General features: G+C 40.4%; 2 protein-coding genes across 4 annotated transcripts; both read right to left on the bottom strand.

Moving 5' to 3' along the window:
* Positions 1-135: 135 nt before the first annotated feature.
* LOC103980239 (purple acid phosphatase 23) lies at positions 136-6,634 on the bottom strand. The gene is made up of 7 exons (XM_009396568.3): positions 6,271-6,634; positions 5,984-6,175; positions 3,629-3,962; positions 2,375-2,592; positions 2,022-2,212; positions 702-983; positions 136-520 (listed from the first exon to the last, which is right to left on the bottom strand). Exons 1-7 carry the CDS (start codon positions 6,566-6,568, stop codon positions 377-379), a joined length of 1,659 nt encoding a protein of 552 aa, XP_009394843.3. The 5' UTR covers positions 6,569-6,634; the 3' UTR covers positions 136-376.
* An 88-nt stretch (positions 6,635-6,722) lies between these two features.
* Positions 6,723-10,907, bottom strand: LOC135610586 (uncharacterized). Of its 3 annotated transcripts, XM_065105260.1 has the most exons (4): positions 10,771-10,907; positions 9,783-9,837; positions 7,598-8,301; positions 6,723-7,518 (listed from the first exon to the last, which is right to left on the bottom strand). In XM_065105260.1, exons 3-4 carry the CDS (start codon positions 8,187-8,189, stop codon positions 6,872-6,874), a joined length of 1,239 nt encoding a protein of 412 aa, XP_064961332.1. In that variant the 5' UTR covers positions 8,190-8,301; positions 9,783-9,837; positions 10,771-10,907; the 3' UTR covers positions 6,723-6,871. The 3 variants fall into 3 exon arrangements, with proteins under 3 accessions (XP_064961332.1, XP_064961330.1, XP_064961331.1); XM_065105258.1 differs by lacking the exon at positions 10,771-10,907 and having other exon boundaries at positions 6,735-7,518; positions 9,783-9,856; XM_065105259.1 differs by lacking the exons at positions 9,783-9,837; positions 10,771-10,907 and having other exon boundaries at positions 6,735-7,518; positions 7,598-8,320.
* Between the last annotated feature and the right edge of the window lie 19 nt (positions 10,908-10,926).

Below are 10,926 nucleotides of genomic sequence, written 5' to 3'. Positions count from 1 at the left end.
GAACGGACGCCTCGCTAACGGCTCGTTGCGAACACCGACCGTCTGCTTACCGTCCTTGAATTTAATTACCACGCACATTGCACCTTGATAAGCTTATCACATCATGCAGATTAATAGATAGGATTGCTGCAAGTCTCAAGATCTCAATCCATTCTGGAACTTTTTGGTAGAAAAGAAAACAGAATCCTACAACATACTACATGCTATATATATCATTGTTCAGACACTGATAGACAGATTGGATTCTGTCATGTGTAGCAAAACTACTGCTGCAGATAGTAAGATCAAGCAAAGATTATACTGAGTGGTCTCATGGTTTCGACTGAAATCATAGTCAACTTCATAATTCCTTGCATGTTATTGGCTGTCGAGCTTATCAGTTTTCACTAGTAATCTTTGCGCTTTTCATGAAACAAAGCTCCGGTTGTCGCACTATATATATTTGATCTCCTTTTCTGCTTTCCTTGTAGGCATCCTGATTTCGATGCCAAGTCCACAAGGCATAAGTCGAATTTATAACCTGTGAAACGAAAAGAACACACAAACATCTGATCAAAATTCAAGAAGAAAGTTGATGACTGCTGCTGTCCAAGGCTCCAAGGTTCAAAAAAGGATTAGTTTCATCAAACAAGTGGTGCTTCTAATGACAATTTATAGGACATGATAGATTGATAAGTTTATGAGGAAGTACGAATTCAAACCTCCAGGATTCCATGACCAAAACTGCTTTCTCTAAATGCACTCCATTCCGGCTGGGTTTCCCAGCAGAATTTTCCCTTTGCAGGGCCTGAGGTAAAATTCAGGTGGCAGACACCTCCGTATTCTGGAATGTTATCGCTTTCTGAAGGGCACTTTCCATTATCATCTGCAAACTCAACATCGACTTTCTCAATGTTGCCACCATCACCTACGGTTATATAAACTGGGCCGCATGGATCCAATGCATAGTTAAATACTCGATTCATCCTTTCGTAAGCATGGACCTGTTGGACATGAAGAAGAAAAGGTCAACCATTCATACATGTCTTCTTTTTTATTTATTCATTCTTTTTTTGCCCATGGAGAAACAATTATGTGGTCATATGTAAAACCAACAACTACGAAAACTATCTATGCATATGATCATGTTATATATTATAAAAAACAAGCCATTTGTGGATATTAGTTGGAGGTGGGTGCAGATCCAGCAAAAGTATATTTTTTGCTCCACAGTCATGCCGTCATAAGCAAAAACAATATAACTATCTTTTCTAATAAGGGAAAACCTACTAATACCATTATACGTACAATCGACATAATGTGCATGTGTGTTGATCTCAGCTATGCCAACTGGAATGCGAAGCAATAACCTTAGCAACTGGCAAGCTCCCCGATTGTTCCAAACAAAACATTGTGCAAAGTTTTCAAGTTACATATGCTTGAATATGATGTGTGCATAGATAATGTGAACTAAAACGAAGAGTGCAATTGATATGATATATATCATTATTATAAGAGAAGTTTGCATGATGAACCTGAGAGAACGGATCCCTACAAAGCAAACTTGCCTCATAATTGAGCACAGTGACTTCTTTTCATTGCCATTATCTGACAAAAGTGACTTATAAAATAGCATAAAATGCATTCTGTGCTCCTAAAAGCCATTCTGCACTCTTAAATGCACTTCCTATTCCTACATTCTCATCTTCTCTGCAATTTTTGTGCTCAATTAACAAATCTATGCTGCTAATAATGTGTCTATATCTGCAATTAAGCTATGTTATTACCATGCGGAACTAGATAGCTGAATTTGTTCCCTATCAATTGACAATAGACAGTATTTTGTATGACGCCATATGGTACAAGTTTTATTTACTGCCTAGAGACTTTTTAAGAAATGATAAACACATAGATGCTTCACTTGCATTAACTAATTGCATAAGATACAAGGTTCCCAAAAGCCACAATAAAAAGAACTACTATCTGATAATATCTAGTGAGACCATAGTTATAGTCCAAAACAAAGCTGATTGGCTACTTACATGCCCAGAAAAGACTATATCTACACCATAGTTGTATAGGAGTCCTTCCATTTCTTGCCTCATGCATTCAAATTCTTGATAGTGAGAGGAGTAACTATTATACCAAGGCGGATGCCAAGCAGCAATAACCCATGGGGTGACTTGGCGATTGACATGGTGCAGGTCTGTTCTAAGCCAAGCATATTGAGCACCTGCAGTAAGTCAGTGTGATGATTATGGACCATAGCAACAGAACAATTTCCCGTGACAGAATGAAATTAAACATCAGTAGATAATAGAGAAAAAACAAAACTTGGTTGTCAAAGTAACAGAGGTGGACTGATAATTTGGCATCAAAGTGACAAATCAGCCACCTGTCATGTTGTAGTCAACATAAGCGCCCAACATTATAAAATGGACTCCACCGGCATTGAATGAATAATAGAAGTTGCTATTGGAGCCACACTCTTGTGATGGAACGGCAAACCGTGCCAAGTAAGATTTAAAAGTCAACCCGTCAACTTGTGGCTCAATTTCATGGTTCCCTTCAATCACCATCATGGGAATCTTTGATATAACAGGTTCCATAAACCTACACAAGTATGGATGTTAGCTTCTTGAATAATACTTGTAGCAATAATCTAATATAACATAATTGTTTTCCTGGGCTTACTAGGGACAAAATCTCTGAGAAGAAATCTTTTTTTGCCACATCAACAGCAAGAAAAACATGCAATGAACAAATTATTAGAGCAACATACATTGCTACAGTGCAAGTACATACTAAGAGATTAAAAGAAATGAGTTCTTAAACAATAATAGCTGCTATATGATAGTTTGACTGACATTGCAGTGCAAGCACCAAACCACAAAAGGCACGGTTGAGATAGAGCAAATATCAACAATGGTTTGAATTGATATAGATTACTTCTCTGAAACTTATCAAATAAAGGTAAAAGGGCCATTTTTATAAGGTTTCAAAGTTCAAACAATAGCAGAACCAACTTTTCTCTCTTTTAATTTCTCTTTACTAGTCATTTTAGTGGTGATGGATGTATCAAACCCTGTTTTATTCACATTCTTAGAAGTGATGGTAGAGTGTTAGACACAATATTCTACCAACTCACTTTAGTTTGGAACTATAGGCCTAGAGCCAGCTACCTTTGAAATACTATCAATTTATCTATCAACATTCTCCTCCCTCCCATAATGACTCGAACTTCTTGTGACTGTACCCATTGACTCTAGTATAAATTTCATTTTATCCACATGTATAAGTCCTCTCTATCACTATTCATCCAGTCTATAGTTTGTGCATGCAGTTGATGCAAATTGAATTGCAATGCACAGTTAGAGAGACGATTTTACCTATGACAAACTCTAAGAAATTATGCATTGGATTTAATTGATTTCAACTTAGATTGGGTAGCATTATGCAAAACAAATTTTCACAATGACTTTGCTTCACCTTCAAACAGATATCTGCAGTCGGTGACAACGAAAAAGTTGAACAAATAGGTGTGAAACAAAGCATATCACCTCAATTAAAATAAGTGGAAGCAGGATCCACTAAAACAGTTAAAAATATTCAGAAAATGAAAACTAAAAATTATCAAGTTAATTGGTACCTCCCCCATGCATCCCAGCGAGGTTGGTATGTTTCTCTAATGGGTGCATCAGGGAATGCACACGAGAAGCAAGGAGCTCCTTTGCCCCCTGTGGTCAAGTATTGATTTGCATAGCTTAAGTCTCCTACCATTAAAATCATTGAAGGATCATTCTTAGATAAATGATCTATGGTACTTGTTGAGTTGCTTGTCAGACCGAGATCTCCAATAACTGCTATTCGATGAGGATATCTTGGGCCACATGAGGGTAATGTTACAAAACTATGCTCTTTGCTCAAGGCCATCAAGGAGCTGTCACCACATTTATAATAATACCTTGTTGCTGTTTTGAGGCCTACATGAAATAAAAGAAAAAATAGATTTTACAACCTTGAAGAGATCCTCCAAAACAATCCAAAATTATTGATTATCATGCAATGTTTCAAGAGCTCACTTTGGTAGTGTACATTGCACATAGATTCAAGATAAACAATATCATTTAAAAGAATCAATTATTGGAGAGTATTTCTTTACCAAAAAGTAGAACAGAGGCTGTTTATCAGTTTTATTTACCTCTAATGCACAAAGTTAGAAATAAACCCTCCACCTTATAAGTTGCTACAGCATGAAACAGGACTACCTCATGCCACTTCTTTTCATATTACTGAAGTGGTAGAAGTGCTTATCCTACCAGAATTAATATCAAGGTGTCTATTACCAAAGTGGTAGAATTTGTTATCCTACCAGCATCAATATCAAGGTGAACAGACTCAATATATTCATTATCAAGAGGTATAAGTTTACTTTGAAAAGTTAAAAACTTAATATTATTTGAGAAATTGAAAATTATTTGTCAAGATTTAAGAGCCATATAACAGGTTTCTCATTCATCATACTTTCATCCCTTTGACGTGATTTCCATTCTTGAGAGGAAGCATAATTAAATTTATCATTATTAATGCAGGACACATCTTAAACGATGATTCTGTAGAACTAAATATACCAATTTATGATTTCAAGCAGCAGTATCCACAGAACTACCATAATACAGAAAAGACAATTTCAGAAAGTAAAAGTTCTCAACATCTATCCACACAACTATCGTAATATAGAAAAGAATAATGTTAGATGATAACACAAGAATAACTAAGAACAGAGACACCAGATCCAGCAACAGCTAGCCAATACCAGCAGCATCTTCTTCAAAGATTTTGTGCAAGTAAAAATGACCTACATTTTCTGCTCAAGCTCTCTTATAACTTCCCCTTCTTATTTTCTTTTTAAGACAAGTCCAGAGACATCTACATATCGTGGCTTTCCTTATATTTACTGGTTATGACAGACAAACATCAGCTGATTTTCCACAGGTCTATCCGCCAGTGTTGCTACTCATGTACTTTAATGGATTCGGTTCTCATAGAGCGATAGAACCCTTTAGTATTTACACACATCCATCTTTACATGTTCACCAAACTTATTAGCCAGTTTAAAACCTGTCTCAAAATTTTGAAACAAATATTTGATAATGGTGAGAAAATCCCTTTTATGGAATTACTAACTGAACATGAATAATCATCTTTATAATTGATATCTCTTATTGTATAATGTGAGGAATCCTCATAAAAAAAAAAGCAATTGTAGACTTTAGAATACCAGCTAGCACAAAAAACTAAACAACCCTTTATTATATTGAAGTGGCAAACCCCCATTATATTGTTTCTCAATACCATACCATTTTCCAATATGGTAAACATTCTAAGCTAAAGATTTTCTATGTGGACTACAAGATCTTCCTGTTACTTCAGAAGAAACTTAAGAATGAGATATCATACCCAATTCTAACAAGCAGATAAAAGAACTTGAAAGAGGATACGGGTAAGAACAAAATTGTGAGCTATCAAATATATTGCATGGTGTACTTCTGGGACAGTAAAGACCTATTAGTCAGCAACAAGGAAGGTTCTAAAAATTAAAGAAAATGAAATGCTGTCAGTACCAGAAGGTATATAAGAGACTATGTACACATAAAACATACACACTGGGTTTGGAAGTCATATCGAAAATTAATACACTATGCTTGCAGTCGTTGAATAGAAGAATTCTAGCTGACATGACGACTTCTTACAGAGCTACTCCAGAAGACCAAGTTCTAAAACCCATCATGATTACAGTATCACCAATGCTGTCACAAGCAACATCGTGATTCTTGACAGCATCACCTTGGAGAAGTCACAAAGATAATATTGATACTGGCATTTGTGATTCTCTAAGCCACGAAATTTATGTGTGCAAATTTAGATTCACCTGAGCTAAGATATAGAGTAGCAGAATCAAGAACAATCTTCACAAGGCAGAACGAAGCAGAGGACGAATCACCTTGGAGCCTCACATGGTGGATGACGCCGGAGGTGTAGTTCAAGAGGCCCTTGAAGGGATACAGCTGGCTGTAGACGGTGGCCGTCCCTCTCTCCAGGAACGAATACTTCCCGCTCTCCTCCCCGTACCACACCTCGCTGGCCACCGTCGACGGGTCCGCCGGAGTCACATTCGTCCCAATCTGCGCATCCCCTGCGCCTCAAAACACGATTCGAGACATCAACCCCAGACCCGATCCCACCGAACACCCAAAAATCGGCATGGGCCAACCTCGACGGGCTCCGTACCGGTGATCCAGGATACCCAGATGGAGGAGGGAGAGTAGGAGGCGGCGAGGGCGATCTGCTCGGGGAAGGGAGGCCTGACCTTCCTGGCGAGGCGGGGATGATCAATGGGAAGGTCGTCGCTGCCGCGGCGGAGGGAAGGGTCGAGGCGGCGGGTGACCGGCCGGAACGGGCCATCGAGGGTGGTGGGGATGCGTCTCGCCGCCATCTCCGAAGGCCGGCCAGATGCAGCCGCCTCCGTGGACGGAAGCGAGGCGGCGAATGCGAGGAGGAGGAGGAGGGCGATGGTGGGAGAATCCATGCGAGTATGGGGGAGGGAGATCGAGGTGCGGAGAATATACTGGGCGGGAGGTGGCGCAACAGTGACGTACCAACGTAAACGCGAGATGGTTTCGAGATAGTGGCACAACTGTAAAAAGACGGTGGTCCTCGCTTTGGCACTAACGGAAGTCAAACAGAAAATTATTGTGCGTATCGCAGGAGATGCAGATGTACAGTCTACATTCGGTCCACGTGACAAGCACGTGACATTAACTTGAGGAGTAGAATAACAATTACGTTGTGATTGTCGAGCAACATATGATTAAGATTACATCATCTCAGACTAGAGAGGACTACCGAAGGCATGAAGCCCGGAGCAGCCTGGAGAAGAACGGTGCTCGTTCGATCCCCATCTCCTCATCAGCTCCTCGTGCTCTTCCTTCTCCAGCAGCAGAGCTGCCCCGGTTCCGCTGTTCCACGCCTGTGCCGCCTTCTTCAGCTCCATCTCCGCTTCCTTTATCAACGAATCCAAGTCTAAGTCTGCGCTCAGATCCAAGCTTAAGCTCAAGCTCTTTCCAGCTTCCTTCTTCCATGGCTCGTCATTCGCCTCCAACATCTTAAGAAACTCGTTCTCTACCCCTTCGTCGTCGTCGTCGTCGTCGTCGTCGTCGAGTTCCTCGTTGAGTTCTGTCATGAGGCATGGCTGCTCATCCTCGGGCCCGCCGCTTTCGTCATCGTCGGTGTTCGCCAGGTGGTCCGAGGGAGGCCGCCTCGACCGCGAGCCGACGCCGCCCTTCTCGATCGTTATGAAGCCTCCGTCCTCGTCGTTGATCGGAGGACACCCCGCGATCAAGTTCTCGAAGGTGATGAAGCCGTGGTCGGAGCGGAGGGAGGGGATCCTGCGCGCGCAGAAGGTCATCGGGGAGCTCCTGATGCAACCACCGAGATCAGGGAGGCACGAGAAGCATTTGCTCTTCGCCTGCTTTTGGCCTGCATGAGTCACGGAAGACGTAGCATCAGGTCGTGAGAACCGCATGAAATGAAAGACTTGCCGTACGCGAATGGATACCGATTCGATCACCGGCTTCGTCCTCCAACGTCCTGCAGTACACGCTCAGCCTCAGTGCTCCACCACCCGCCACGCCTCCGAGAACGAAGCTCATCGTCTTCCCGGCGAACGCGGAGTTCGAATTCTCGGTAGCAGTAGCGAACTCGCTCAAATCCACATGAAAAGTACCCAGATCGCAGTCGGCGGCATCGACCAAAGAGGCCCAAACGGTGAAGCTCCCCAGCATCGACTGCACGTCGCTGATGCAGTAGTGCAGGAAGATCTCATCGAAGCCGGCAACTCCTCCGCAAACATGAACCGGGAGAGTGTGCTCCCCCTTGCACCCCTTGGTCTTCCAGCCCACGACCAGGACCCGGCCGTCCATGGCCGACGGCAAGCCGTCGATCTGATGGACCTGGAGGCAGACCACGCAGTGCGATCCCCGCCTCCGAAAGCCGTCGAGGAATCGGAGCACCTTCCACTTCCAGAAGCAGAACACATTCCTTCGGCTCGCCGGCTCCGAGACCTTGGGCTTCTCGAGGAGATCGAGCTCTTCCAAAAGCCTTGTTCCATGCTGAGCCTTCTCCATTTGGCTTAGACTCGAAGACTGCATGAAGAGGAGGCGCTTAAGAGCAGATGGGGTGGAGCAGCAGCGTGGTGGTGATCATTTGCCCTGCATGATGTGTCTGATGCCACTGTTGGATTGGCTGGAATTGCACCTTAAGCTGAAAAGTAGGAACCAGAAATGGAGTGGGACGGTCATGTGCATGAACTAACAGTGGCAGGCTTCAAGGAGAAGGTATTAGCCTTCTTATTGACATCATTAGAGAAGACTAGTGTGGGTCTCCTAAGAGCTGGAGGTGATCATGCCCTCCACAATTAAGGCCATGTATTTTATCACCACCTAATTGAGCAGCCACGTGTGAGGCAAAGAAAAAAATGCAGGTAGTATCAGGGACCATTACCACCATATAAAGGTCATCAGGTTCAAATCCTGTTGCTTGTCAAGCATGGTGAAGAAAGAAGAGTTATATTTCAGGCACGGTTAGTAAATGTCCAGTGGATTTGGCAGATGATGTGTTGCAGGCAGCACAACACTGTGTTGCCTGTACAGATGATGGAAGGGAAAGAAAAGTTGCACAGATGATGATCTCAAAGTATAAAGGATTTCTCACAACTTTGGCAAAGCAATACTTGAATATGGTGATAATGAACCCCTTAGTACGCTTGTTATGTGAAATCTATAAAAGTATGGCATGATTGCCACTGCAGAATCTTGTTAATTAAAAACCATACTATTCTTCCTCTGACACACTTTCTGGTTTAGCATAACCAATGTCTGTAAAATAGTATACCTTTCTACAAGAAAATTCTCTACTGTCCAATAGGCAGTTAGCATATGAAAGAAATGACTAGCAAATTTATTGGTGATGACAAATGAAAAATCTGACACTCAAAAACACAGGAAAGAAGATGCTGCACATCACAGTCACATTGCTAGTTTCCATTATATTGATAGGACTATTCCATCTTGCTAAACAGAACAAGAAATAAGATCTCAGTGTTTTCTCCTAAGAATAAGTTGGTACTTCATGTATACCCAGCAACAAAAATGGAGATATTCTGAGTATAAACTTGGTTATAGATAATAGGAACCATCCTATTCTCATCTGATATCACTCAGCTTTGTTTCAAGCTATTTGGATGCCACAGATGATGGTTTGCAACTAAAAAGCCAGCGGCTTATGCATCCATCTTATGGTCCAAATAAACTACTTTTTCTTTCTATTCTCTGCATTTTGTTGAAGCAGTAATGCAAGCTTAGACAACCAAAAAACTATACAATATAATATATGACCTCAGAGTCCAACAATCACTTCTCCCCTCAAGGAGATAACTATTTTATTAGCCTGTCTTTGTTATTTAGGTGCTTTTTTCGATTGGTTCTGAGCCTGGTCCTAAATTTGTCACTGTTGATTCTTGCATTGCATTTGTTACATGATGAAATGTGGCTTTTAAGCATTCAAAATCATGTAATGAATTTGTACAGCTCTGATTTGGCAGCATCTTTTGTTGTTTCATGTGTCCTACATCTCATATGCAACAAAGGAAATCATGATAACAATAAAGTTGTAATGAGGGATATGCTATTAGGCCAAGCACTATGAATAATTGATTCAGAAGTTTGCAGGAATATAGATAATACCTGATTTAGGCTTTGCCTTCATATCAATTTCAGGCTTATAGCTTATGCCTGCTGCCTGCAACCAAGTAATAAGATTAAGTTACATCAACTTCTCTAGCTTAGGTACTTCCAATCAAGCACGTCTATCATCTCACTGACCCAACGGAAAAAGCTGAAGAATTTGCAATACACTAAAAAGAAGATTACGTCTTGAATACTGTCATTTAGGAACTCTTTTTAATTTGTTAATTCAACAAAGTTTGTAAAAATTCTCTAATTAATAGACACATTTCAAAGATATTTCATTGCTCATATAATGTATTCAAAAAGCTTCTAGGTATACCCTTTTTATTCAAAGAAGAGACAAGTTCAAGCTTTGATGCTAAGCAAGCTTCAGATACAAATACAGAGCTCGACAATAAGAAAAATATTCTATCTAAAAACATACAGAAGCATAAAATTTGTTGTTTACCAAAGAAGTTTGTCATATAACTGCATGGACAAAGATAAGTTTTGCTAATTTAATTATTGGACACAGTCTGGCAAATAACATTTACAAAGAATCTGTTGAACACAAGTATGACACATTGAAGTGTTGAATTATCCACTTTGTAAAAATCAGAAACAGATCAAGCTCATTAATTACTTCATTGACTTCCAAAACTACATTGACAGATCTTTTTGAGGAAATAGAAAGGCAGCTATTTGGTACTCAATTTTCTTAGCGGATAGATTTGCAATTAAAGTACATATGCTTAGAAGAAGTTATTTTAAGCAACATTTTAATTGATTCCCAAGTTCAAAGAACAAGTTCCACATTAATAAATCAATCATGATAATGCAATAACATATAAAACATATATAACGCTTCCTTTTAACTAATACAATATGCATCAAAGCAAAGAGAATCTTGTAAAGAAAGTTGACTACTGAGTAATGCTTTGATGTAACAAAAAGCTAGCAGAATGTCTGAATAAACAAAGAAAATTCACTTTATGCAAGAGTTCACCTGATTAAATTGACTCTGAACTGATGAACTAACTGTAAACAAAGAAGAAGCCATGCCATTTGACGCCTGTTCACAATCAAATCCAATTTTCTCCACGCGAGAGGACAGACTTCTTTTTTCTTTGATCTTATCAAGATTTTCAAGTTGTTCCAACTC

Source organism: Musa acuminata, chromosome BXJ2-4, assembly GCF_036884655.1.
Source record: "Musa acuminata AAA Group cultivar baxijiao chromosome BXJ2-4, Cavendish_Baxijiao_AAA, whole genome shotgun sequence".
Classification (NCBI taxonomy): domain Eukaryota; kingdom Viridiplantae; phylum Streptophyta; class Magnoliopsida; order Zingiberales; family Musaceae; genus Musa; species Musa acuminata.
The sequence above is the reverse complement of the archived record's forward strand: the minus strand, read 5'-3'. Positions and strand labels throughout refer to the sequence as shown.

Excerpts from the sequence above, each read along its gene's own strand:
- LOC103980239 (XM_009396568.3), bottom strand. The coding sequence starts at position 6,568 with ATGGATTCTCCCACCATCGCCCTCCTCCTCCTCCTCGCATTCGCCGCC. Across the intron at positions 3,963-5,983 it reads CCACCATGTGAGGCTCCAAG|GCCTCAAAACAGCAACAAGG; the intron begins GTGATTCGTCCT and ends TATTTCATGTAG. Across the intron at positions 984-2,021 it reads ATATAGTCTTTTCTGGGCAT|GTCCATGCTTACGAAAGGAT; the intron begins GTAAGTAGCCAA and ends CATGTCCAACAG.
- LOC135610586 (XM_065105260.1), bottom strand. The coding sequence starts at position 8,189 with ATGCAGTCTTCGAGTCTAAGCCAAATGGAGAAGGCTCAGCATGGAACA. Across the intron at positions 7,519-7,597 it reads CGAAGCCGGTGATCGAATCG|GCCAAAAGCAGGCGAAGAGC; the intron begins GTATCCATTCGC and ends TGACTCATGCAG.